General features: G+C 56.1%; 1 protein-coding gene and 1 pseudogene across 1 annotated transcript; both read right to left on the bottom strand.

Annotated features, from left to right (window-relative positions):
* Positions 1-7,879: 7,879 nt before the first annotated feature.
* On the bottom strand, positions 7,880-12,395 carry LOC114489465 (butyrophilin subfamily 2 member A2-like). The gene is given in 5 exon segments (XM_036015770.1): positions 7,880-7,908; positions 8,027-8,589; positions 8,591-8,756; positions 8,759-8,794; positions 12,383-12,395. Coding segments are annotated over 5 exon segments (807 nt in total).
* Positions 12,396-13,805: 1,410 nt separating this feature from the next.
* On the bottom strand, positions 13,806-22,495 carry LOC114489464 (annotated as a pseudogene).
* Positions 22,496-23,554: the final 1,059 nt, after the last annotated feature.

Raw genomic sequence — 23,554 nt, 5'->3', positions numbered from 1 at the left:
CAGGTGAACCTGGGTTTGGTGTCCACGTCTGTTCTAGAATCTCCTAGAACACGTCCCCAGAGACGAGCAGGAGAGACTGTAGGGGCCTTGCTCCTCTCTGACCACAGGAAGTTCCCAGGGATGGGCAGGTGTCCAGCTCCCTGGTTCCCATTGTCTCCCTCCCACAGGTGTCCCAGGGAAGACCTTACCTGCCCTGCTCCACACTCCCCTGTGCCCTCACCTGCAGGCTCACAGCCCCACACTCCCTCTCCTGGTGAGGGACACCCTGCAGGCTCCCCCAGCTCCTCAGCTTCTCTCCCAAAGTGGCTGGCACCCTGGCTTTCACCAACTGCCCCCAATTAACCTTGACACTCCCAGATGAAAATCACAGAGCAAAGGTACTCCAGGGCTCTTTATTATAGGTGAGTCTCTGACATGGATGAAAGGGTGGGGAAGGAGAAAGGGTGTTCACCAAGGGAAACAGGGCAAAAGTCTCTCTTTGAAAACACTTGTTCTCTGATTGGCTCAGAGCCTTGTGTGTCATCAGTTGCTGGGCAGAAACCAGCGGGCAAGGTTGGCATGAACAGGGACCCCGAGTTGGATGGGGCAGTGCAGACCAGCTCCAGCCCTGACTCCCTCCCTCTGGGTCTCTCTGTGTGCTCACCTGCGTGAATCAGTCCTGGGTGTGGGGGTGTGTGAGCAGTACCTCACTGTACACACCTGCTTCATGTCATTTGTATCACAGTGTGTTTAGCAGAGGAACCAGGACTGAGCAGCAGAGGGCAGTGTGGGAGGAGAGGAGGGTGCAGGAATTACAGGGTCACTGTGGTCGTTGGCTAACGTCTTTGACAGCAGAGCCCAGTGCAGGTGGGACAGAGAGAGGGCAGGCCCCCACCACCTGTCCTGGCCCTGTGACACTCAGGTCTCAGATCCACTCCCAGGCAGCACCGTGTTCAGGTTCCCACGGGCGGTGCTGGCAGGGGCCGATGGGCAGGTTCCAGGTTTTCCAGGGAAGGTTCTTGGGGGCGTTGCTGAGAGGGTCCATCCACCCTCTGCCCCTCACCTGAGCTGCACCTGGGTTTCAGGTGTGCTCACCTCTCCTCTGCTGCAGGGTCTGTGTTCTCTGAGGTTGGACGGGAGAGGCTGTGAATGTGTCTGTCAGGGGACTTGGGGGCCAGCAGGGTCTACCTGTGGCCTGCGGCCTCCAGAGGCACTGTTTTTAGGTCTCAAGGCTGTGAGTTGAGCCCCAGGGCAGAGTGTGACTGTGGCTGATGGACTGTGATGCATTCCATCGTGTGAATGTGGGTTCTGGGGTGGAGGTGGCTGCTCCCTGTGCCCCATCTGTTCCCTGCTGCCTCTCAGTGAATAGACCTTGTTTCTGGGGGGAAGGTACTTCGTGTGTCCATCCCTGTCAATGACGGGAGCATCTAGGGCACAGGAGGCAAACACAAGGCCCAACGACCAAAACCGACCCTCTGCTTCGTTTTATCCGGCCCAGCAGCTAGTTTCTACCTGGCGGCAGCGCCAAGCTCCTTGCCCCTAATTAGGAGTACTTACATTTATATGGTCCTAAAATTACATTCTGTCCTTTGCCTTGTCCTCACAAGGCAACCGTGAGGCTGATGTTGTCTCCAATGAAAATGAGTTTGACAAACCTGAATTCTAGGGACTAATTTTGAGCTGATGGTTTGCAGGTTGAAGTTGTTGGTTGTGTTTCTCCAGAGACCCAACTCCTCCCAGTTCTTCCTTCCTCTTGTGTGGACACCGTCTCTGGACCTGGAGCTCAGCAGCCATCTCATCACCAAGAGGCCACCTGGGGATGGAAGCCACACACTGAGAGGGCAGAGAATGGAGACAGATGGAGGCTGGTGTGTGGACGCCTCTCTGAGCTCTCAGACCAGCTCCGGACCGCCGCCCTCTGGGGTCATCTCACATGAGAGGAACGTGGACCCATGTTTAGTTGAAGCCCCGGGCACCTCTGGTCTCTGTTACCAGCAGCAGAACACGGTTCTTCCCACCCCACCCCCTCTGTCAGCAGTTTGTGCGGAAAACTACAAAGATAGAGCACAGTTGAGAGAATGTTTCAATGAACTGAATATACCTACTGCTTGTTTTCCACTAGTTTCTGTTTTTCCTTTTTTAAATTGTACTATAGTTTTAAAATTTGAATGTGTTGGGTGATATTGGTTCACGAAGCCACACAGATGTGAAGTGTACAGCCCAGTAAAACTTCATCTGCTCACTGCTTTGTGCACCTGTCGTTGCAAGGAAAGTCCCTTTCTGTCCCCATTTTTTGCCCCTTTGCCCACCTCCACCCAACCCCAACACCCTTTCCTTCTGGCTGTCACCACACAGTTGTGTGTGTGTGTGTGTGTGTGTGTGTGTGTGTGTGTTTCTGGCTCATTCCTTCACCTTCTTCCACTCAGCCCCCCACCCCCTTCCTTCTGACGGCTGTCAGTCTGTCCTGTGCATCCAGGCCTCTGCAAACCTACCGTTGAGGGTCCACAGTGCACGTTTTTAACACACGCTTATTTCATAGTCATCCATCCTTCTGCTGATGTCCCTGCACTTAGTTATCTGCAGCCTTTTAAAGTAAGCTGGGAGCGTCAGCACACCTTCCCCTGGGAACTTGCACACACCTGTCACACAGAACTCAGTGCTGAAATGCTCAAGGCACCGAAGCTGTGCTTAAAACATGGATGTAGGAGTAATTTTCAGTTGTAATTTGAAAACACTCAGTGGGTATCGCTCACTTCTAAATGTCTAGTCTCCCTCCTTTTTACGGACGGTCTGACCAGGGTCCCTGGCCCCTCCTGCTAAGGTCAAGGCCACCTCCAAAGGCCTGTCAGCAGGATGCTCCCCACAGCCTGACACAGGACAAGCTCCAACTCAGGCCCCTTCCCTTGGTCCCCTGGCATCTGATGACAGAGGTTCTGGCTTCACCGCTGATGCCACAGCAGGGGACTGTCGTTCCTGGGGACCTGTAGGATGTGGGATTCCATGAATCCCCTGAAGAATGGCAGTGTGAAGCCTGGAGAAAAAAGACACCCACTACCAAGGGGTCTTGGTGGCTACCTGGGCTCACACATTGAAGAACAGAGCCTGGCGGCCATTTCTGCTCAGGGCCCCTCCCACAAACTGGACGTCACGGAGAGGCCTGCACTGGGCTGTCGGCCCCCACGCTGACCCTTCCCGCAGGTGATTCTTCCCGCGGAGCCCGCCCTTCTGCGGAAACCTTCCGGAATCCCACTTCAAGCAATAGGACCCCGGCTTCCAATTCCAGTCATAGGAGTGCAGCCCCGGCCAATCACAGAGGCTCAAACAGGACAGTGGCCTTCGGACCAATCAAATTGTAGATCTGGAGTCCTTGTTTGCTTGACAGCGGACCAATGAGGGACTAGGAATGGAATTTCTGTTCAGGTAACCAGCTCTCCTCTGTGTCGGAGACGCAGGTTCTCTTCCCACCTGGGACTGAACCTGGGGCAGAGGGGGCACATCTCTCCCGGGGCAGAGCAGGGGCGCAGAGCTGACTGGGGGCAGCTGTCCAGTCACTCAGTGGACTGGTCCCTGGGCCTCTTGTCCCCCGGACAGTCCCACAGCCCGGTTCCCACGTCGCTGCTCCATTCCAGTGGAGCTGATTTGCACGGAGCAGATCCCTTCCCTGCCCCCCAGTCTGGGGGTCACTGTTGCTGTTGAATCGGCCGGGCCTGTGGGCGCCGGCAGGGAGCTGCGGACAGGCCTGCGGTTGGCCCAGAGGGTAAATCCAGCGGGAGCCGGGCCCTGCGGCGCAGAGCACCGGGGCTGCACGAGAACTCTCCCTGCCCGTGGTCAGGCGGGGGCGACAGGCGCGTCCCTCCCAGCCAACCCCGCGGGGGACAGGGCGTGACTTTCCTGCCCAGGTCAGGCTGCAGCCACAGAGTCGGGGGGAGCCCCTTCTCTGAGGCCCCTGCTGTCTCACCCACAGATTCATCCACCGAAAGCTTTGCCGCTAGAAGTCGTATCAGTAAGCGGGACACATGCCGGTCTTGTCTGGAGCACCCCGGTTTCCCTGACACAGAGAAGCCGCCTTGTCCCCACCTGGAGGGGAGCTTCTGGGCAGATGGTTTCTCACCTCTTTAGAGTTTCCCGGGATCCAGCGTCCCAGGCGCAGTTCTCTCCCAGACCTGTGGGCGGCGCTGGGAGGGAAATGTGCGTGACATGGGCCAACAAACAGAGACATATCCAGTTTTCACCTGGGCATTGCAGATAATCTGTTCTGCTCCGTGTGTGACGGGCGTGGGGGGTGAGGAGTGTGGATGGGGCGGTTTTGTGAGCCAAGGTCAATGCCCTCCAGAGATGTGGTCTCAGCTGCAGGGAGGGCAGTGTCTCACTGAGTCAGGGCACCGGTAAAGGCTGGTCGGGGCCCTGAAATAAGGAGCGCGGGCCTTCCAATCCGAGTCTGTGTGTTTCATAATTACACTGCCCCTGAGGCCAATTTGTGGAAAGTGTCCCCAGTTTCAGATGCCCAGGGCCTGCTGAATGTTTGACGCTATCTGCCCACAAGTCCTGTACCTGTTTCATATTTGCACACTTGAAGAAATGGAGTTAGAGACACAGGCAGCTGCCCAAGCCTCTGGTTAAATAAAGAGAAAGATGTAAAGACACACGGAGAGACATTTCCATCGTTGTGTATCCTAAAACTCACCTGATCCACTCCGTTACATTGCATCTGACGTCTGTTATTTCCACTGTGGGATAAGACGCTGTCTCCTCACTGCACTAGACTTCAGGGGAAGCCCGCAGTTGGAAACGCATTTCCCGGCGCAGGGGCGTCTTCTCAGCCCTGGGGCCCTTCCTCCAAGTCAAGCCCCAGAGTTCACCGGGTCTCCAACACCCTCCCTGGGGCAGGGCAGCGGGAGGGCTTCCTCCTCCTGGTCCTCCCCCACCGTCGTGCTCAGCAAGGCGAGTCAGCTGCTGGGATCCACAGACCAGCCTGAATCCAAGCCCGAATAATCAGTTCGAGGAGTTACCGTCATTAGAGGAAGAATAACTGGACTAATCCTTGCTCTGCACTGGGCGCATGTGTATCAGACAAGTTGCTGATGCAATCGCGTCATAAAGCAAACACCGAAATCTCAGGGGATTCTACGTACGTTTCTTTTTCTCTGTCGTGGGTCTGCAGCGCACGTGGTGCAGCTGGGTCGGGGGGCTGGCTGGGGCCTGGCCGATGGGGGGCTGCAGGTCGGGTCCCGTCAGCTCCGTAGGTCTCTCCATTCCGGGGCCGGAGCTACAGGACACGTGTGCCATCTCTCTCCCCTGTCCTTGCCCCCTCTCCATCGGATCAGTGTCCCCCAGCTCCTCCTCCCGACCCAAGTTCCTCCAACTTCTCAGACGAGGATCTTGAGGCTCCTCCGCCCCCTAGTGGTTGCGGCGCTTCACTGCAGTCCGTGCGCCTGGGAACTACCTGCGCGCTCCGTCCACCGGGGAGTCCCGCCAGGTTCCCACAAGTTTGTGTAATATAAATGCAAATCGTTTTTTAAAACTGCGATACACGGTGAGAAATACAGTTTATATTGGAACTGAGGAGACACACTCAGATGTATATATATATATACACACGCTTTATGGTCTCATAGTTCAGCTCGAGTTTCTCACATAAACCTCGCTCACAGCGCAGTGTGTGCGTGTCCCCCACCAGCGGCGCAGGCCCTGCAGGGGGCGCTGCTCCGGGAGGACCGTCTGTCCGCGGGAACGCGGCGCCCCAGGCCCGCGGGGCTCTGCTCTGCTTGTCCAAGGGACCGACTTTGAAACTCAAAAATTGAACTTCAAATTCTAAGTTTGGACATGGGTTTTTAAAAATAATTCCGAAAGCTAAAACCCCACATATTTCTCTTCATATCAATGCTGTCTCCCTCCCGTTTCCCGTGGAGACAGAAGCGGGTCAGTCCCGTGTTCTGGCCAAATGCACGGGCGACGGAAGCTCCACTTGCGCGTCTGCGGGAAGGCCCTCCGCTGATTTGCCTGCGCGGTGACGGCCTCTCCTCGGAGCTCCTTCATTCCGTGTTTCAACCGCACACGGCGAGGGGCCGGGAAGGACCCCCGTTACTTACTGAGGGCGGCAGGGGGGGTCCCGGGCTCTCCACCACACCCTGCGGGGTCAGACGGTGTTATTGGGGGAAACAACTGTCCAGGCCACACGCCCTGCAGAGAGAGTAACTGCTGGGGAGGCAGAGAGGCTGGGGCCACTGCAGTCACAGCAGAGGGCGCTGGTGGGGGGGTGGGAGGTTGGGAACAAAGGCTCCTGTGGACCTGGGCGGCTGCTCCAGGTTCCTCCTGGCTGAGCTGTGCTGTCACTTGTGTAGAAAGGGGCTTATCTGTCACTTGGAGGCAGACTCCCCTCCATGGACCGCGGGGGTGAGCCCCTCTCTCCCTCAAACTGCTGAGCACCGTCTCTGGCAGATGCAAGTTAAATCACTGCCACCAACTGGTTTCACAAACTGCCCCTGGAGAAGAGGCTGCTCTCCCTGGGGGAGCTCTGACTCGGGTCAGAGGAAGACCAGGGCTGGAGGTGAGGGCTTCCAGGGAAGCAACAGACAGGACACTCAGGGACAGTCCCTGGACATGGGTTGATAATGAGAAGGGATGGACAGTGACAAAATAAGAAAGAAGGAATTCTCACACAGTAAATTCCCCCAAGGAGAAATTGAAACCAGAATTATCTATTTATCTGGACTTTGAATTTTGAGATGCCTCTCCCTCTGTTTTACTCTCAAGACTCTGGTGCTGCAAAGTGAAGAAGGTCCTGGAACAAATCAGTGACCTCAGTGACCTCACAGGGTGATCTGACCACAGACCTCTCACTGGGCAGGTCAGGGTGGGAGTCAGGCCCCAGGACGACACGTCTTCAGTAAGAGGTTTCCTTCACCTTCAGCAAACCCTGTCCTCTGCCCTCGGGCCCCTGGATTAACCTGTGTTTGAAAGGCCAGAGGTCACCCTGTTCCTCAGCCCCTGGGAGAGCGGCCGCCCTCCAAGGAGCTCGGGGTCTTGGTCCCTCTCCTTCCTCCCTCCTTTCCGTCCCCCTCACGTCCCCCTCAGTGCACACGCAGAGAGAATCTGCCCACCTGTCGTTCCCCAGAGCGGTCAGGTCCTCCCCCCCCAACGACGGCAGTCGGCCTCAGATTAACTCTCATGAAAAGTCTCTGCAGGATTCCACATTCTCACGTCAACAGACACGAGCATCCAGGCTTCTGTTAAGCCAGACGTAACAAACTGAACAATGACACAGCATTAATTTTGCTTCCCAAAGAAGTTATTTTTCACAAAACATGTTATTTACATTAGCATGTGATCAGTTAATCTCTATATTTAAATACATATATAAGTAAATATGTCTTCAAAGCTATTTCAGTCCAGTATAGGAAATACTGTCAGATGTAAGTGAAATGAGCAAAACCTCTTCAGGGTGCTCAGTAATTCTCAAGTTTTTAATGCATCCTGAGAACAAGAAGCTGCAAACTGCTGGCCTCCCCACTGACCCTGACCTTGAATGAACGTGGTTCACACTCACCTGCTCAGCCAGGACCTTAAACCTGGGGCCATCCCCACTGACTGAGAGGATTTACTGCAGGGACACCTGAGCCAGGTCAGATCCAGGATGTCCTTGTTCATTATCCTTCAGTCCTTGTCTGTCGTCTGTCTGAACCTGGAGATTTGCTGTGATGGCTGGAACTCTAGGGGACGGTGGGGATGGACCTTCTGGTGCTGGACCCCTGGCTGTTATGAGGGGGGCCACCACCCCAATAGCCAGGGCCCTCCCAGCTCTCGGTCCCCATTCTTCCACCTCTGACCTCCAGTGGTGGCTCCTCACACCTCAGGTCCTGGTGCATCCTGCTGTCCTCACCTGAGTCCACAGTGTCTGGACTCAGTCAGGTCCCATGCTGACAGGTCGCCCTGATGTCAGAGCAGCAGGCTGTCAGCCTGTCACTGTCCCACATTGTCCTTGGTGGGGAGCCACGTGGAAGCACTGGCTCCCCTGAGACTGGCCCCTGCCCCGTGGGGACAAGCTCACCAGCTGCTAGAACAACAGCCTGAGGGGGGGATGGGCTGGGACAGGAGAGGGGTCCCGGGCCTGTGGGACAGGTTTTCTGGTGTTCCCAGAGGGAGGGGCCGAGTCTTCTGGGTGCTGTGCTGTGTGAGCAGAGATGGCCAGGGCTTCTCTCCTGGGCTCTGAGACCAGGGTGCTGGCCTTGGTGGCTATGGTGGGTCCCTGCTCCATGGAGAACCAGGCCACCCTCAGGCACAGTGAGCCCCTGGGCCCTCGTGAATGCTGGGCAGAGGAAGAGGGGGCTGTTATCAGACCCCAGCCTGAGGAAGGACCTCAGGGGCCCAGAGAATAGTGAATGGGGACACGTGAAGATGAGTGATCTGTCCCTCCTGTCACAAAAGGAGACGTCTCCAGATTCATAGTCCAGGAGGATGGCCACCCGGCGAAGGCGCTCCTTCAGGGGAAGGGTCTTCTCCGGAGAGGACAGGACCCGGCACTGGTGTCCAAACAGCTCCAGGGCCCAGAAGCCATTGTGAGGGACCAGCAGGGCCTCCCCTTCCCTCTGCACAGGGTCTGCACACACCCCATGGCCACAGAGTCACCTTCTCCACACCCACCTCCCAGTCATGTCTCCCTGAGGGAAGCTGTCCCTCTCCAAGACACACGGGCCTGCAGTGGAATCTCTCGGGGTTGTCGGGCTGGCTCTGCCTGGAGGGGCCCCGCCCCACCCTCCTCTGGTCCTGGGACAGGAGGAGTCGGGGTGGGCGGTGTCTGGGTCCAGGAGCACGTCAGCTGCACAGGAAGTCTCAGGGTGAGGCCTGGGTGCTCAGGGGGTACCAGGAAGCAGGGAGACATCCTTACAGAGTGGTAGCCTCCATGAGGCCCTGTGTTCCCAGACCCCAGGCAGCTCACAGAGGAGAGCTCACAGAGGAGAGGCTGCATGTCCACCTGCTGAGTGAGGGGCGGGGCCTCAGGGAGAGCACACCTGGGCACTGAGTGAGCAGAGAGTTTAGCAAAGGGGCTGAAGTTAATGTCTCCTACTTTCTCTCCACGTCCTGAGATGTGCCCCCTTTTCTATCACAAACAGATGGTCTCTGGGACTCTGTTTGGTTGCAGACGTCCCAAACTGGCTTCATACATGGGGGACCCTGTCCCCTCCACCTGCAGTGAAGTACTTCGGGCCACTCACCTGCCCCCAGAACACGGGACCTGCTGCCTCACAAGGAGACCCTGACCCCCTAGTCAGTGACGTCTGCTCCCTCCTCTGTGCCCCTTGTTCTTGCCCCAAACCCCTCAGGGAGAGGGTCTCCTACAGGTGAGGCCCTACAGCTCCCCCAGTTCATAGGTGGTTTTCTTTTGAACAAAGGATGTCAAACTCATTAACAAATACTTTCATTTTTGTCACTTGACAGGGCTGAGGAGACAGAAGAGCAGAAGCACCTGCAGTCCCCGTTGGAAGGACCAGATGAATAAAAACCAACAACTGTCACAGTCCCCGCTGCGCCCCCATCTGTGTGGTCTGGTTACTGCAACCCCCTCCCCCATCTTCTGCCGACATCTGTGCAGTCCATCCTTACACAGCTCCCTCCTCCAGGTCACCTTGCTGCTCTGCTCCAAACCCAGTGATGGCTCCTGTCTCACCGAGACTCCACCACAGGCCCCTGGGACCTGCTTTGCCCTGTCTGGTCTGGACCCTTTCCAGGTCCGCACTCCCCTCCTCCCATTCTCCCTGCACTCAGTCCCTCCACCCACACCTGCCTCTTGGGTTTCTGGAAACTGCCAGACTTGCTGCTGCCTCAGGGCCCCAGGCACCTGCCCCTCCTGCTCCCTGGTGCTCACCCCTCACATGCTCTGTTGTCACCTTTTTCTAAAAATATATTTTATTTATTATGCTATTATAGTTGTCCCAATCCGCCCCCCCCCCTGCACATCCCCTCCGACCCACATTCCCCTTCTTTACTTCATGTCCATGGGCCATACATATAGGTTCTTTAGCTTCTACATTTCCCATACTATTCTTAACCTGCCCCTATTTCCTACCTACCATCTATGCTACTTATTCTCTGTACCTTTTCCCCTCTCTCAGCCTCCCACTCCCCTGTTGCTATCCCTCCATGTGATCTTCATTTCTGTGGTTCTGTTCCTGTTCTAGTTGTTTGCTTAGTTTGCTTTTGCTTTTGTTTTAGGTGTGGTTGTTAATAACTGTGAGTTTGCTGTCATTTTACTGTTCATATTTTTAATCTTTTTCTCTTGGATAAATCCCTTTAACATTTTGTATAATAAGGGCTTGGTGGTGATGAACTCCTTTAACTTGTCCTTATCTGAGAAGCACTTTATCTGCCCTTCCATTCTAAATGAGAGCTTTGCTGGATAGAGTAATCTGGGATGTAGGTCCTTGTCTTTCATGACTTGGAATACTTCTTTCCAGCCCCTTCTTGCCTGCAAGGTCTCTTTTGAGAAATCAGCTGACAGTCTGATGGGAACTCCTTTGTAGGTAACTGTCTTCTTTCCTCCTGCTGCTTCCAAGATTCTGTCCTTATTTTTAATCTTGGGTAATGTAATTATGATGTGCCTTGGTGTGTTCCTCCCCGGGTCCAGTTTCTGTGGGGCTCTCTGAGCTTCCTGGACTTCCTGGAAGTCTATTTCCTTTGCCAGAATGGGGAAGCTCTCCTTCAGTTTTGGTTCAAATGAGTTTTCAATTTGTTGCTCTTCCTCTTCTCCTTCTGGCACCCCTATAATTTGGATGTTGGAACATTTAAAGATGTCCTGGAGGTTCCTAAGCCTCTCCTGATTGTTTTTTATTTCTTTTTTCTTCATTCTGTTCTGGTTGAATGTTTCTTTCTTCCTTCTGATCTACACGGTGGATTCGAGTCCCAGTTTCCTTCCCATCACTGTTGGTTCCCTGTACGTTTTCCTTTATTTCACTTAGCATTGCCTTCATTTTTTCATCTAATTAATTTATGACCAAATTCAACCAATTCTATGAGCATCCTGATTACCAGTGTTCTGAACTGTGCATCTGATAGGCTGCCTATCTCTTTGTCACTTAGTTGTATTTGTTCTTGAGCTTTGATCTGTTCTTCCATTTGAGCCATTTTTCTCTTTTTGTCTCAGTGCACCTGCTTCATATAAGAGGTCCCATAAGGGAAGGAGTGTTCATGCATTTTGTTCCTGATTTACCTCCTGTTTCTAGAACTGAACCTTGAACACATGCGATCCTTGCTAAGTGTTTGATGCATGACTTTATGAGTGTCTACAGATAAAGACTTTCCCAGCTCTGTGCTTGGAAAACCCCATGGGCAAGAGGGGAGGCTTCAGCATCAGCACCACCAGGTGCAGACAGGCCCCCACCACTCTCCATGGTGTGTGATTATCCTAAACACACAAATGTAGCTGCAGCATCAGAACCATAACAGGGAAAAGACCAGATTTACTCTCAGACATGAGGCTCCTCCTCCTGGGACAAGAGACCCTGTGACGCCCCCTGTGAGGAGGGGAGAGGCCTCAGCTCAGCTGCAGCCTGAGCTCCTCAGGGCCCAGGACCCTCCCAGCCCCGCCCCTCCCCCAGCCCCACTCAGGCTTCCAACTGTCTGCTGAGGGTCCTGTCTCCACGGGCTGGGCCCCCAGAGGGCAGGGAGCTGACCTGGAAGGAAGACCCCAAAGTCCCTCTCCTGGCCCAGCAGGTGTTGTTGACAGAGCAGGGCTTGTCCTCACAGAGCTGTCCCTGATGGTCATGGCCATGGTGACCCTGCAGAGGCCATCTGTGTCCTCAGTGTGAACCTCCTCCAGGGCGGGCATGAGCTCACCATAGGGGCCCCCTACACTGCTTGAGGCTCTGGGTACCACCCTGTGGAGGTGCATCTGACCAGACAACCTCATCCTTATGGCCCTTCATCTCAATGAGGGGCGCGGACCCTATACCTGAGAACAAACAAAAATATCTAAAATGTTTAATTCCAAAGCACGTGACAGGCAAGGACCCTTAGAGATCTCTGAGCAGCAGCAGGGGCTACTCCGTGGGGTTCCACCTTCTGCCCTGCTCACGGCCCCACTGAGCTCACTGTGCTTCTCAGGACTCGGTGCCCACAGCTCAGCAGGACACACCCCCTCACTGGGCCCTCGGGCAGGAGGAGGCCCCCTGCCAGGGCAGAGGGGTCCTCGACAAACACCTGCTGGTCTGTGGGGGCCTGAAGTGCCAAGAGAAACGATCCCCAAGGGTCACACAGTGAAAAAGTCACCAAAGAGAAACAAGGGACCTGCCACCCTCAGGCAAAGAGTGGCCGCATCTCAGGACGTGGCTGGTTGGAAATGACAGTGGTCGATGGCGTTGTCTTGGGCTGTGGCACTGTGAAGGAGCAGGGCCACCCTCCCCTTGCTCACAAAGGTTGTTCATCCTCGGCACCGTCTCCACTGGACACTGCAGGTAGCTCACGAGCAAGGGCCCCACCAGCAGTGACTCTACTCCTGGGACCCTGTCCCCATGTCACTCCCTTCACCTGACTTGTTCCCTCACATCTGTCCCTGCGAGAATGACCCCAGATGTTCCCAGCCTGGAGGGTCTCAGCTCTTCTGGCAGCAGCAAGAGGGGCCCCCTGGGTCCCGTCACTGCAGGGAACTCAGCTCTGCCAGCAGCCAGAGTCAGCAACGCAGACTGGGCCCTGGGTCACCCCCAAAACAACAACAAACAAACAAAAAAGAAATGGCAGCCTGCAGACACCTTAAACACAGTCTGGCGAGAGCCGTGCTGGATTCTGACCCAGAGAATTGTGAGATAACAGATTTGTATTGCATTAGGTCATGAAATTTATACTATTACAGCAAAATACAAAGTTAACCCAATAAGGATTGGGAAACAATGTGCCCAGGAGGTAAACTGTGAACCTGGTGAGTTAACCATGGGGTTAGATCCAGAAAGAGCTCTGTCAAAGGGTGACAATGATTGACACATTTATTTAACACACATGACATGACACCCACATGTGGGGGGAGGGGAGAGATGGTGAACATTCACAGTGACGATGATGATGAGGAAGAGCGGCCTTTCCCCAGGACCCACAGGTGACAGGAACCTCGGGAACCTCAGTGGGTGGTCAGCGGGGGCGTCCCTGTCCTGGACGTGGGTCCCACCATGTGATGAAACTTCCACTGATGTCCGTCTGGCCCCTCCCCCCACCGTCCTGCTCACAGAGGATATTCAGGTGGGAGGTGGGGGGGTGGGTCTGCTCTGTGCCCACAGGTCACAGGCTGGTTCAGAAAGTGGCCGCTGGTCCCTTCTCAGCCTGGGTGATGGGGTCACTGTGAGTTCATCCCCTGGACCACGGCGTCCTGCAGAGCCCGTCAGTGAAGGGTGGACCATGGCTCTGACAGTTGACCTTGAAGGATCTAAATGGGGTGTGGCCCTCACAGTCACCTGTAATGACCTTTACCCTTGGTGCCCTGGGAGGGACCCTGAGGGCTGCCCATGACCCTGCCCAACAGGACAATCAGCTGCAAAGGGACAGATGAGTGGGAGGGAGGGGAGGGGGCAGAACATCTCCCAGCAGCACTAGATTCCCTGTGAATTATGTACATCAGTGAACTTGGCCCTGCCTCAGTTTCCACACTTTCTAAATGAGGCTGCCTCACAGGGTTTTTTGAGAATGAAGTAGATTTACCTGAAGCAGGTAGCACAGCACTAGTACATGCAAAGTCACCTATAGGTGTCAGCTCTGGTTGTTCGAAGCCCCTGACTCACCTTTGGAAAGTTAACTCACTGTCTGCACCCTGGTCTCCTTGTCTCTCTCGTGGAAAAACTGAGTGAATGTTAGTGAAGTCCATCACTCAGTGTGCTTTTAGTGAGTGTTTTCCTGCTGAGACGTTTGCTGTCCAGGAGGCCCTCAGCCCCAGGCGGGGCAGCAGGAAGCAGAGACGTTTCTTCAGCCTGAGGGTCCCCATTCCCAGCAGCTGAGCCCGGGGCCACTGGGGTCTCCAGGGAAGGGGCAGGCCCTGGGTCAGGCACAAGGGACCTCCCCACTCCTTCCTGGGCTGGGCAAATGGTCAAGGGAGTGGGTTCAAATGTCAAAATCCAGAAAACAGGCCTCAGAGGCCCAGAGAAGCGGGTATGTGGGAAGGTGAAGATGTGAGACCCGTTGGTAGCATTGTAGAATGAGACCTTGCCCAGCTCATAGTCCAGGAAAACCCCCACCTTCTCAGGGGGGCTGACAACTGTCAGTTTGGTTTCAGGGACTGTGAGAGCCAAGTAGTTTCTCCCACAACTCAACCCCACTGTCCAGAATCCATTCTCAGGGGTCATTGTATTGTCCCCTTTCCTCTCCACGTCCTCCCTGCACACCCCAACATGCCAGTCCCACCGGTTCCCCACCTCCACCTCCCAGAAGTGTCTCCCCGATGTGAAGCTCTCACAGCCCAGCGCACAGTACTCCCAGTCAAATCTCTTGGGGTTGTCTGGCAGATCCTCCCATGTGTCTACGTGCAGCAGGCTCCTCTTCTCCTCAGAAACCAGGAGGGCGGGGTGCGCCGTGTCTGGATCCAGAAACACATCCGCTGCAGGGGGGTCAGAGGGTGTGGGGTCAGCTGTGGCTCCTGGACTTCAGAGCCTCAGCCTTCCAGGCCTGAGTCTGGGCAGGAGGCCAAGCCCACAGTCTGGGGTCCCCAGCCCATCCTGGACATGACCCTCAGCCGAGCCAGGGACACTGCAGGGGTCTTGTGATTGGTGAGAGAGGGGAGGGAGAGGAGGGCTGGGATCTACCATTTCCCTGTTTCTGCCCCAAAATGTCCGAGCCCACCTGTGCTGTACAGTCACATGGATTAAACGTCAGCCCTGGCTCTGCCCCCTGAGCTGGGGGACGTCCCTTCCTGCACAGTCTCTCTTCCCACAGACACCAGCTACGGAACATCTCAAGTTCAATTTCCTGTCTGAGAATTGGGGGTAAAACACTGGTCTCTGGGGAGGAAGAGGACAACTGGGTGGTAGACTGAGCCCCAGGCTGGGCACAGAGGAAGTGCCTGGTGTGACAACAGACACCGTGTCCCTCCTGTGCTCGGAGCCAGGCTGGACCCCATGTGCTCTGGGGTCCCCTCCCCACCTGTCCCACCCCCTCTGGCCCAGGACTCAGTCCTCCATGGACAGCACCCCTGGGCCCCTGGGCTCTGGTTACTGTGGGGTTTGGCCAAGGGGAGGCGCAGGCTGGACACAAGAAGGAGGGAGGAGGGGGGACACAGTGCTGACCCCCACGTCCCCCAGGGAGATGCTCCACCACAGCTCCTTCCCCAGGAGCCCCCCCCCCCCCGTCCCGAGCCCCAGCTGCCTTCTCCAGGCCCCAGGGAGTCCTCCCTGTCCCTCTGCCCTCGGCCCTGGGGGTGTCACAGCTCCCACTGCTGGGAGCCCTGGGGTCCAGTCATCCTTGCTGGTCTCCCTAATGTCACCCCACCTGTCACTGTGAACACACCCAACCCCATCTCTGTGTCAGGAATTTCCTTCACCTGTTCCTGCTGTGACCTTTGACCCACCTCACTGTCCTCAGCCAGCACACAAAAGCCTCCAGGTGACGGTCATCCGTGTCCCTTAAACACGGCTGTGAGCACTTTTGTCACTAGCAGCCAGAGTGACAGGGGCACCGAGGTCAACTCCACACTGGGGACCGTGTGGATGATGAAGGGTCATCTGTCACAGGACCACCACGAGGTGTGGCTGGTGCTGCCCCATTCTTTGTCCCCGTTCCTGTCAGTCATCAGTGCCCGAGTCACAGTGTGAGAAAGTGCTGTGAGGGGTGTGCTGTCAGGGGATAATCTGTGCAGGTTGTGGGGTCCTCTGTCCTCTCTGACCCTGCACCCCTGGGAGTGAGTCACCCTACAACACAGTCTGTTTTAGTCTGAGGAGTTGCCCACACTTCTCATAGACCTTAAAATATTATCTCCACTCTCTGGACATAACCACCAGACAAACACCCCCTTCAAACAGGCCGTCTGTTTCCTGCGGGTGCTCTGACAACACACAGTCACCACCTCACTTAGTCCTTGTCCCAGCCCTCACAGAGCAGCAGTGACTGTGGAACATGGTAGAACTTGGGGACACACGGGGGGGGGGGGGCAGGAGGGGAGGAGCCTGGTCAGGTCCCCCCTCCCTCTCCCTGCAGCCCCTCCCTCCAGCCCCGCCCCTCCTGCCTCTGCCTCCCACAGAGACCTGTGGACCCCAGGACAGCTGCTGTCCCTGGTCCCTGGGCTCTGGGCAGCAGGTGGGCACTCCTTTGAGACCAGAACCTCAGGTCACCTCCCTCAGGCAAGAGCTGGAGAGGAAAGAGGGAGCAGGGGTCCTTGGGGGTTGCCTTGGGACACAGAGGGACCCACTCACCAGGCTGGAAGAGGGCGGTCTTCAACTCTGGAAGGAAGGAGACACAGACAAGGAAAGGTCACTCTTTCTGTCCCCCCCCCACTGTCCTCACTGAGCCTCTTCTCCCTCCTCTCCTCAGTCCCCTCCAATGTCCACTCCCCTCATCTGCAGCTCTGTGGACCAGGCTGAACCCTCTCCCAGTGCTGGGCTTCCCCCCATCACGCTGGGGCCATGGGGACATGACCAGGCTGTGCTGGGTGTGGGCGTGGGTGTCAGCAGGGTGAGGGGACACTGGGTCTGGAAGGTCCTCTCTGAGTGACCAGACAGGAGGGGGTGGTGCAGACACAGAGAATGAGCCTCTGAGCTGGATGGGATGGCCCCTCACCCAGCAGGAAAGGCTGCACATACTTCCCACACAGGAGCCAGGAAACCTGAGAGCCTCAGGCTCACTCACCTGCATAGGCCTGAGACCGCTCCTCACCTGCAATGGAGACAGACAGTCACCTCAACTGTCTTTTCTGAGTCGGTTCCTTTCTTTCCCTTGTGCCCCCCTGTCGTCTTCCTGTGTGCCCCCCACCCTCCCCACCTCCCCCTCTGCCTGTTCCCTCCCCGGCTTCCCCTCCTCTTTCCATCAGCTGCAGCTCAGGACCCCCAGGCGCCCTGCACGGGCTGTCCCAGGGTCACCGCACAGCTGTCCTGTCCTCGTCTGTGCAGCAGTCACCTCACATCCCTGCTTAGATTCTGAAGTTTCAGTGACCTTCTGTCAACCACGGTTGGGGATGGTGAATAAAAGTTGCAGAAACAAACAATTCATGCGTTTTAAATTGCACATCAGTCTGAGCAGCATGATGAGGTCCCCTGCTGTCTGCCCCAACCTGCCCCTCATCAATCCCCCCCGAGTCCAGCACGTCCACCCCGGGGGTCCCTCCCCCCCTTTACTAAAAGGAGCATCCTTCACTAAGGAGCATCTCTGTGACACATGGAGGGTCACAGTGTCACAGCGCTGGTGTTCAGTCATCCATATTTTACTTAATAACGACTCCAACATGCAAGAACAGTGATGCTGCAGTGCTGCTGTGCCAACAAGAAACCTTCCTTCACATGAGAGGGAAAAGCCTCGTGTGTTCCAGGTTTGGGACTATCCGTCGTCAGATGTCCCCTGGGGGACCTGGACCACCACCATCTCATATAAGCGATGAGCAGGTTCTCCAGGGCCTGGGTTTGTCTGCGCACACGCCGCTGTGTGTACACACGTGTGTACCTGTGTGCTGGGATTCATTCACCTCAATGTGTACTATTTCCTGCCTACTCGGGAAACAATGGGGCAACCTAATGGGAAAATTTCAGATTCTGTTTTTCAGGAGTGACAGTAAGTCTGTGATGTCTAACACGGCCACGGCTCTTTTAAAGACACTTTCGCCTCCTGCCTTCCTTTTCAGTGCGCTACAGAGTTTGTGAACCAAGCAGGGAGGGAAGGACTCACACACTCAGTCACCTCTTTCACCCTCTACTTTCAGAGGTTCAGAGGCGTCCCGCGCGAGCGCCCCCTGGTGGACAGAGACGGCAGCCCTTTCCTCACTGAGAAGACCTCTACCTGGCCCCCGAATTAGAGTCCTCCTTTCTCCCTCCGGGAGGTTAGGGGGGAAGAAAGAGGCTGAACTATCTGAGCAGAGAGGCTGAGATTCAGGTGCGGGTCACTGACGTGGTAGGTACGGGATGTTTGTTCACCCTGCAGGGAACAACGTGAGGGGTCAGTGACACGTGTAATGCAGGGTCCCCAGGTGGTGTGGGCCGGGGATTCCCACTTACTGAGTTCGTCCTGCAGCTTCTCTGGAAATAAGCAGGAAAAGAGAGTCCTTTAAAGAGGATGGAATAGAGGGCCTGCGAGGTGGGTGTGGGCTGTGGTGGGGAGGTGGTGACCACCTGCAGAGGGGCCTCACCTCTGGCGACTTGCTCCCGCTGCTCCTGGGCCTCAGCTGCTGCTTTCTCCACCTGAGCTGCTTCTTTCTCCGCTCGCTCCCTCTCCTTCTCCTGGGACAGGGCCTGGTTCCTCTTCTGCTGTCGCCACAGGAAGTAGCACGCCCCCGCCAGGAGCCCCAGCAGAGCCGGCAGGGTCACACCCAGGGCCACCACCCAGGGCTGCGCGTTCTGGAAGAAGGGGCCTGCGAAGGGTGAGCCTCAGCTGAAGGCCACCTTGGGTCTCAGAGTATCTGGGGACTGAAAACAATCGTTCTCTCCCCAAAGTGCCCAGAACTTTCACTGGCACATAACACCGTTGTCTTGCAGTAACTGCCTCTCACAAGGGAATATTTTGAATATAAAAGAACATGTACAAAGTCATTGAAATCTCTCCACTGCTCCTCCCTCTGCCCTTTATTATCTCCTTCTGAGTCACTTTAATCTGGGGATTAAAAGCATGAAGTTTGGGGCTGGAGGGCCTGGGTTCCAATTCTGGGTCTTCCACCTGACTAGCTCTGTGACCTTGAACTAATGACTTAACCACCTGTTCCTGGTGTCCTGATGGGTAAGAGATTAAATTAGTGTTTATACAGTGCCTGACACATAGTGAGTGCCATACAAGTGTTGGTTAAATTGTAATAACATTAATATAGTTTTATTTTCTCTTGTTCACACCGCAGACAGCACTCCACACCAGCGGGTCCACAGGTGGTTCCCTCTGCTCCACCGGGTCTGGGCGACCTTCCCGCCTCAGCACAGGGAGCAGGTCTGTGTCTGCTCTCACAGGGCAGCGCCCCCTGCACACACGGCCCCTCAGGGGCACTTGCACCATCTCTGACTCTTTGTTGTTATAATTAATGCCATAGGAAATAACTTTTTATATTTCATCACACAGAAATGTGAGCTGATTGCCAGATAAAGTCTCAGAAGTGGGGTCTTGCATAACTGAATGAGTACTCTGGATAAGGTGGCTTTGGTGTCCCCAGAGGAAGTTGTGCTTATTGACACCAAAAATATACCCAGCACTAGCCAGAAACCTCTAAGAGTCACCGTCTCCCCAAAATTCAACATTCAGAATGTGTAACCAGCCACTTCATTTTTTCCTTTGTTGCCAGTCTCACAGGTGGAAATCACCTCCCTAGTCAGTGAGATTGGATGGTTTTCATAAGTTATTTCCTTTTCTGTGAACTGATAATTTCTGTTCTTTGCTTATTTTACTACCGGGTTGTTTTATAGTTTAAGGAGATCAGCCCCTTTTCTAAGATTTGCTTTGTACATATTTTTCCCGTTTTCTCATGTCTTCGCTCATCTTGACCCTTTGTCCCCAGTCCCCATCCCCTGGCACCGTGTGTGGCCACAGGACGTGCTCAGAAGGTGTCTGTGACACAAACAGCTTCATGGGGAAGGAGCAGCAGGTCCCTGCTCTGTCCCTTCTGTTCCCTGCACAGACCCAGGTCAGCAGCAGAAAACCACACCTTCCCCCGGGAGCCACCCAGGAGCGCGAGGCAGGGGGCAGGGCACTCACCTGGGATGGAAAGCCTGGCTGACCTCTCCTGGCCCAGCAGGGGGTTTCTGAAGACACAGGAGACCCCCTCCCCAGAGCCACCTCCCAGGATCACAGAGGCTGAGGCTGCATAGAGGCCCTGGGGGTCTGCAGCCCCTGTGGCCCCCTCAGCAGACAAGCTGTGTCCCCTGGCGTCTCTCCACTGGATCTGGGGCTGCGGGTACCAGCCGGCAGACGTGCACTCCACACGGATCCCTCCAGCCTCGTAGCCCTTCATTTCAACGTGGGGGTCAGAGCCCAGCGCTGGGGAGGAACAGTGAGTCTGAATCCTGGGGAGCCCTCTGCACTGGTGGGGGTCTCCACAGCAGAGAGGGGCACATACACCCTGGATGAGCCCAGCAGGGATTCACAGGAGCTGGTCCCAGAGTGTGCTGTGCAGGAGAGACTGACCCACAATGTGACCCCTGCCTGACCTTCACTGGACCCTCCTGCTGGATCCAGGGGGATCTGGGCTGGAACTGACATTGTTTCCCCTAAATCCCCTTAGAGACTGCTGGACCCTCCCCTCCCCCATGGACCACACATGCTGGTTCCTGGAACAGCCCCTCACCCCACCCTGCGCAAGCACGTAAACGGTTCCCCCTTAGCTGAAACAGGTCACAACCCAGAGTCCCCATCCATCCCCCCGTCCTGTGTCAGCCTTCTCCATGCTGTGTGGGGGAAGGATCTGTGCACTGTCTTGCCGCCACCCACGCTGCAGGTGGCAAGGCAGCCCCATTGGAAACTCCTGCTGGACTTAGTGCTGCAGGTGTCAGCCTCTTCCTCTGGTAACTCCACCAAGGAAGTTTCTGTCTCATGACTGTGGAGAGGGGAACACTTCTCCACAGAGGAGCGCTGACCCAGGCAGGAACTGTGGGGTTTTTCCTACTGACACTGAATCCCTAAACACAAGGGGAGCAGGGAGAAGCCCCTTACAGACCTGAGAGGACAGAGTCCTGTGGGGAGGACTCTCTTCAGAGGACCTGTGATCTACAGGGAGGGACAGTGTCTGGCTCAGGAGTCCCTGCAGGGACAAAGCCAGGACCCCCTACAGTCCATCCCCTGCCGGGCTCCCCAGGGACCCACCAGGCAGAAGCCCAGGGCGGGGCTGTGTCCTGAGAAGGTGAAGTGCAGCCCTGACACCCGGACATGAGCATTTCACGGGGCAGCACCTCAGAGAAGGTCACTCTCTTACTGGGACAGGTCAGGACAAGGTCAAGACCACTCAGCAGTGGGTCTGAGCACAGAGGAAGCAGGAACAGTGTGCAGACCACAGCAGTGACCACCATTCCCTGTCCTGGCTGGGAGTGACCCATGACACTCCTGCACCTTCCTGACAGCACCCAGCCCAGAGCAGAGCCCTGCTTCCACATCCCCCCAAGTCCCCTGACAGCCCAGAGGTCACACCAGATCCCCTCTGACACCCCCTCTCTGAGACACCCTGGTTTCCTCCCCTGTGTGTCCCCCCTTCACTGCCCCAGGGATGGACACACCCTGTTCAACTGCACGAGTGTTCCGGGGCCTTTGGTTGGAGGGTGTGGGCACCACAGGTGCTGTCCCTGTAGCTCAGCCCCCTGGACCCACAGCAGCGGGCACCTGGGGGCCCACGGCCATTGTCTGGGACACGCTGAACCCGAACACCTGTGTGCCACCCACTGCGGGGGGGGGGGGGGGGGTCCTCATCCTTCCCATCCCCGACCTCCACTTCCCTGCTGAGACCTGGTGGGCGGCGTGCGGGCCTCTTTACTGGATGCAGGAGGAGCCCTTCCTGGGGGATGACCTGGGTCTGTCACAGGCCTCAGAGAAGCAGGGAGGGAGGTGGGGGGGCAGGTGCTGGTGAGGAGCAGGGAGAGCTCTCAGGTGGGCCTGGAGCCTGTGTCCCTGCCCCACAGGAAACAAGCACAGATCAAACCAGAGGCTCACCTGCAACCTTCAGCTCCACCTGGGCTTTTGCATAGAAGTCTCCATCTTGGAAATAACACAGGTAGTTTCCTCTGTCAGAGGCTCTGATGTCTCGAATCCAGAGAGCAGCCTTCCCCTCATTGATGTCCTCTCTTAAAATCGAGGTTCTCCCTCCATACTCTGCTGCCGGCGTGTCCTCCTGCCCGTGTGCATACATGTGCACTACCTGCCTGGGGCTGGATCGCTCCCAGATCAGCTCCATGGTCTCAGCGCTCATCTTCGGGGACAGGTGACAGGGCAGCTCAGCATCTTCACCCACCATGGCCAGGATGGGCTCGGGGGGTCCAACCACAGCAAACTGAGCTGGTCATCAGAAGGGGGGGCTCTGTCAGAGGGAGCTGGGGCCAGAGGACCAGGGGGTGCCCCAGCAGGGAGGGTGAGGGGAGAGACACCTAGACAGAAACTGGGTCCTCACACAGGTGTGTCTGGACGGCCTTGCAGGGATGGGGGGAGTCCAGGGTTCTGACTGGGCCCCAAGGCAAAGGCTTCAGATGCACAAACGCAGAGCAGGTCCTACCTGAGCAGGGGCTGAGCAGCTGGACCACGGCGAGGCAGACAGGGAGGGCAGGCAGACGGGGGACCAGGCATCTCACCATCGTCCGCTGCTGGGCAGAGAGAGATGCCAGCAGGGGCTGGGTAGCAGTGACCACCTGGAAAAAGGTGGAGGATTCCTCATTGAGATGCTGCCTCCCCAGGGCCGACAGGGGGCGCAACAGCAATGGCTGCTGACCCAAGAGCCTGGTCTGCACATGTCTGCTGGCGAGTCTATCAGCCTCAGATCCAACACGGAAATCACCATGAAACATGGAACAGCAGTGTACGCAACTTAACCCTCAGCATTAAGTAGCCTGGGGCTCTCCTGTGCAAACATGCTCAGAATCCCTCCAGTCGCCCGCAGGTTCCTGCCACAGCTAGGTGCCCGCCCCCAGCATCACCCTCTGAGGAAGGCAGGCCCCTCTGCTCTGAGTCCCTGATCTCTCTGCTGCCCCCTGCAGGCCGTGCTCCACACAGCAGCCAGCTCATCCTGACCCCGCCCCTCCCTCCTGCCCAGCCCCTCCCAGGGGCCCCCGTTCCTTCCAGGGCAGAAGCACAGTCTTTTGCACCCTGTGCTTGGAAAATCCTGTGCATGTTTTGCAGGATACAAAATCAGAAACCTGCTGCATTTCTATACCCTAGTGATGGTTCATCTTAAGGAGAAACTTTATAAATATCTCTACATTTTCATGAAAAAGCATTAAATACCCAGAAATAAATGTAAGGGCAGAGGAGGCAGACCTGTGCCCTGCCGACTGGAAGACGATGAGGAGGGAATCTGGAGCGCGCACACATCAGTGGGAGGACACACTGAGCTCGCGGGTTGGAAGGGTTAAGACACACAGAGTGTGCTCAGGGCTACAGCAGCACGCAGGTTCCAGCGAGGCCTGGGAAAACACCAGGGGTCTTCTCCTCAGAAGTAGGGCAACTAACCCTAAACTTGCTACGGGTCCAGAAGGACCCCCCATAGCCAATGGATCTTGAGAAAGAAGGAAGTTGGAGGAGTCACCCTGTCCGATAGCAACGTTCCAGCATAAACACAGACTCTAGTTCAACGGGACGGAGCAGAGCCCGGACAGGAGCCCTCACTCACGTGCTCAGTTAGTCTGTGACGACGGAGGGAGGAGCGTACAATGAGGCCAGGAGTCTCTCAAACCATGGGAACACTGGACAGACACATGTGAAGCAATGTACCTGGGTCACTGCTTGTACCACCTGCCAGGAA

This window comes from Phyllostomus discolor, chromosome 14 (genome assembly GCF_004126475.2).
Source record: "Phyllostomus discolor isolate MPI-MPIP mPhyDis1 chromosome 14, mPhyDis1.pri.v3, whole genome shotgun sequence".
NCBI classification, from domain to species: domain Eukaryota; kingdom Metazoa; phylum Chordata; class Mammalia; order Chiroptera; family Phyllostomidae; genus Phyllostomus; species Phyllostomus discolor.
This window is presented reverse-complemented; position numbering and strand designations above follow the sequence as displayed.